The sequence below is a fragment of the Salvia hispanica genome, chromosome 6 (assembly GCF_029641045.1).
Source record: "Salvia hispanica isolate PSC_SH4W2 chromosome 6, Shi_PSC_v1, whole genome shotgun sequence".
Lineage (NCBI taxonomy): Eukaryota > Viridiplantae > Streptophyta > Magnoliopsida > Lamiales > Lamiaceae > Salvia > Salvia hispanica.
The window spans coordinates 29,990,236-29,994,748 of record NC_142697.1 but is presented as its reverse complement, the minus strand read 5'-3'; the positions used below and the strand labels follow the sequence as shown (position 1 = coordinate 29,994,748).

The 4,513-nt window shown below is 36.4% G+C and overlaps 1 protein-coding gene across 1 annotated transcript; it reads right to left on the bottom strand.

Annotated features, from left to right (window-relative positions):
* Positions 1-1,026: 1,026 nt before the first annotated feature.
* On the bottom strand, positions 1,027-3,091 carry LOC125208565 (EPD1-interacting receptor-like cytoplasmic serine/threonine-protein kinase). The gene is made up of 5 exons (XM_048108204.2): positions 2,657-3,091; positions 2,403-2,538; positions 2,184-2,317; positions 1,974-2,097; positions 1,027-1,711 (listed from the first exon to the last, which is right to left on the bottom strand). Exons 1-5 carry the CDS (start codon positions 3,041-3,043, stop codon positions 1,167-1,169), a joined length of 1,326 nt encoding a protein of 441 aa, XP_047964161.1. The 5' UTR covers positions 3,044-3,091; the 3' UTR covers positions 1,027-1,166.
* Between the last annotated feature and the right edge of the window lie 1,422 nt (positions 3,092-4,513).

Sequence of the window (4,513 nt, the reverse complement as noted above, 5' to 3'; positions counted from 1 at the left end):
ACATATATATAGCAATACATAGAAGAGTCCGGAATATCTTTCTGACTCTCCAAATGCATGTAACTGAATGAAGAATTAGTAACTTAGAATATGAAACATGCTCTGTTTACGGATCCAGACTTTCCAGCTTTCCAATGAGGACATCTTTCCATGTTCGATTCGTTGAATCAGTGGTTGATGATGTGGCATCAATTCCTCCAGCATTATCAACATTTGTCATTTTGCTGACATGACAAAAATCAGCTTCAATCTTTTCTTCTTCAAGCTCGGGGATGTCAAGTATGCATTCCGAGAGAGATGCCAAGTTGACAACCGAGTTTAATTTGTTTTCGTAAGCTTGTAATGAAGTTTGATCTTGTGTTGCTTGAATACTATAATCTCTTTCTAGTGTTACTTATGTTCTCCTGTAAAAAGCAAGCAAAATTGCGTTTCTATATAATTTTACAGTTATAGGGTCATTTACGAAATTGAACTAAATAAAGTTCAAAGGAAACCATACAAAGAGACAAACACATGAATTCCTAAAAACTTTTCCATGGCATAATTTACTTTGAGAAAATATCTACAACAAACACCTTATTTTCAACATGGATGACCAAGAGTCTTTCTTTCCCAGTGCTACAATTGTCAATTTAAGCTGATGAAGAAAAAATAAAATTAATTTTAAGTCTTCAGATTTTCTAGATGTGAGCCAACTTGTTTCCACATGAAACCAAAAGTTTTCCCACGTTGTTACAATCCCACCTTTGGAATCTTGAATTCATGTTTTTTATGATATAGTACTATAAAATGCTCGAGCCAAAAAAGAAAGTAAACTAACAGTTAAAATAGTACATAAACATGGAAGATAACATCTAAATTACCCTATATTTTATGTAAAAAATGTGATGAGATTAATGGGGTAAGTTTGATTGGTAGAAGAGGAAAGTTGTGACATTGAATGCATTGCATAAACACTAAAAAACAAACACTTTCTAAAGATCAATCTCCAACTACAACAACATCAAAAAAAGGTAACATTAAAAGTGATCAAAAATGAAAATTTTCTTGACTTTTTCCACAACCAAAAAGGCCTTGAAGAAATATGAAAATTTCCTACACAACACAACTAAACAACCTAAATTTACATCAAAATCAACAAATAAAAATTAGCTCAATTCCCACTTTCATCTCCCTTCAATTCCTACACTAATCATCTCATTCTTGTAAGCTCTATACAAATGAGTATCGGTGTAGACGCCACGAGCCCTCATGGGATGCTTGTGTCTATAACCTTTCCTCCTCAACTTTCTCCCCGTCTCCTTCTCCACCTTCTTGTCGTCTTCGTCTCCATCTTCCTTGTGCTCTTTGATCTTTGCATCCGCCTTGCCCTCTGCAGACGCGATGTAGACAAAGGGCATGTCTCTGAGCTGCACGATAAGCTCCAAGATCTTGACAAGTTGGCTCATGGTTGGCCTAGATTTTGGGGAGTGGTTAAGGCATTGGTGAGCCAATGCAGCTACTTTCCGAGCTCCTTCGCTCGAGTATTGCCCCTCGAGGCGTGGGTCAATTATTGAGTCGAGCTTATGATGATCCTTCAAGTAAGGCTTTGCCCAGTCAACGAGATTCTGCTCTCTGGGAGGCCGTTTCTTGTCCATGGCACGCCTCCCAGTCAGCAGCTCGAGCAGGACTACTCCAAAGCTGTATACGTCGCTCTTTGTAGTCAAATGCCCTAGAACAAGGCGCAAAACATTTTATTTAGTAGAGTACTAGAATTGGGCCTATACCACCTTAAAAAAGTCGGATTAGGCGATAATGGGCCCACCAACATTACATACTGGAGCAAAATCATTTTCACTGAGTCGATGTGAGACTCTTAAATATGACACAAAAAATTATTATAATATCACTTCCTTATAAGGTTTTAAAAGGTCCAATAGTTTTATGTATTGAAGCAAGATCATTTACTAAGTTGATGTGGTACAAGATTTTACCTGTCATGATGTACTCTGGTGCTGCATAGCCATGTGTGCCCATTATGCGCGTTGACACATGTGTTTCATCTCCCTCCGGCCCATCCTTGGCCAACCCAAAGTCGGAGAGTCTCGCATTATAGTCCTAATATTCAAGAAAAAGGTGTACTATGTTAGGACAGGATAAAATGTGATATACACAGTATAGTAGAGAGAAAGAGTAGAATTTACCGAGTCGAGGAGGATGTTAGAAGTCTTGAAATCGCGGTAAATGACCGGTTTCTCTTCACCGTGAAGGAATGCTAGGCCTTTTGCTGCCCCTAGTGCGATCTTGATCCTAGTTTCCCATTCTAGCGAAGCATATCCTGTCAAAAAAATAAAGGAAGAAAATGAGTATTTTTGTCATTTTCAATGATAGTCAAACACGAGATGTAAAGAAAAAACATTTACTTCGAAATAGATGGTTTTCGAGATTGCCTCTGGCCATGTACTCATAGACGAGAAGCCGGTGGTCGTCTTCGCAGCAGTATCCGATCAATTTCACAAGGTGGGGGTGCTTCAGTTGCCCAAGAAGTACCACTTCCGTCTGTTTTTAAAATAAAATTAACATTAGTAAAATAGTTAATGTCTGAGGTGAAAGGTCTTTTTTTTTATTAAAAAGCTACGTTAAATTTTTATGGGATGGAGGGTGGGTGAATTCTCACCAGCCACTCCCTGAAGCCCTGATCGCCGTCAGGATCGAGGACCTTGACGGCGACAGCCTGCGGGCTGAGGCCCGGCCTGCACTTGTCGTCGACGAAGCCCTTGTGCACGGGCCCGAACCCGCCCTCCCCGAGGAAGTTGACGGACGAGAAGTCGCTGGTCATGAGCCGGAGCTCGGAGAATGTGAAGATGTGAAGATTCGCCGCGAATTTGGAGCTCGAGAGGTCGCTTAGGCAGAGGGGCGAGCCGGGATCGCTTATGTCGGAGAGGGAGATTCTTGAATTCGAGCTGTGGATTGCGACATGGATTCTTGAATCCATTTTTTGGGTGATTGTGGATTTCAGACAAGACGGGAGAATCCATCTCAATGTCTTGTTCTTGATTCCCATTTTTGTCTCTCTCTATAGAAATGAGTTTGTGTTATGGATTGAGAGGGATTGAATGAGGGGATATATATCGTGGGGAGAAAGGGATTTATGTGTCTTTTTCCAACATCAATTCTTGCCTTGACTTGGAAAAAAAAACTAGTATGAATGATGGTGAAGTAACTGTTGGAAATCAAGCTGTTGGAATTGGTTGATTTTTGGGTAAAAAGCCTAAATTGATTTTCCATGAGGTTTCTTGATTTAGTTTTTTGGGGCGACACGTTAGTCGCTATCTCCGAGTGGAATATTTATATATGTTCATATTGTAGATAGATTTTTTTAAATATGGCATGTATTATTTAATTATTAGACTTAATTGTACACATTATATATATGCCATGTATTATTTATTTTTAGATATGATTGTACACGTCTAATTTGACGTGTATAAATGTCCAAGTGTGGTTCATGAGTTGTGGATTTAAATAATTTATGTACAAATGGATGAATTCTATCATGATTTTGAAAATGCTCATTTAAATGAATTATTCTTATTCTATGTCAATCGGTCTATCATAAAAATCGGGTGCAAAGTCAATCGCCGGATTTTGGAAGCGGTTTTGAGTCTTTTAGCAACTCTTTGTTTAGTCTTTATAGTTTGGATTTTGCATGATAGATATTTTTTTATTTTCATTACATATTAAATAAGTAAAATCAATATAGTATTACATATTACTTATTAATAAATTATCCTCAAAAGTGAAAAAATGTGCAATATGACAATTAGAGGTGTAGGAATTTGTAAGGATAATTACTTTAAAATATTACTTCTATCCACGTAAAAATAGTCTTAATCTTAGATATATGAATTCTAATACAAAATTGATAGAGTAAGAGAGATATTAAAAATAAAATTGATCGAAGTATTGTTAGTGGAAAATGGAATTCATCCAAAATGAAAATATGTTTATTCTATTATTTTTTTATTTATTTTTACTAATATGTGGAATTCTTGACTCAATCAAATAGACATTTCCCTTAATTTATTAGTCAAAAAGCTTCTTACATCACTCCCCTGAGGAAGAATAAAAATGGGAAAATAAAGCACTATCGTCACTGCGTCACACGGTAGGGTCAAGTCAATATTCTAAAACTATAGTGGACTTTTAAATAATTGACATCAATATGCACATGCTTGGTAGTGTATTATTGTGTAGCAAATTTTGAATTCAAAATTATTAATTAAACGCGTATATGCTAGAATAATTAATTACATTTCGTGAAATTTTAAAACTACCCTGATATAAAATTTACTCTAGGTATTGAGTTTATTTAGACCATCTCCAACTATATTCTAAAAATGAATTTTGATTAACTACATTTCGTGAAATTTTAAAACTACCCTGGTACAAAATTTACTCTAGGTATTGAGTTTATTTAGACCATCTCCAACTATATTCTAAAAATGAATTTTGATTAACTACATTTCGTGAA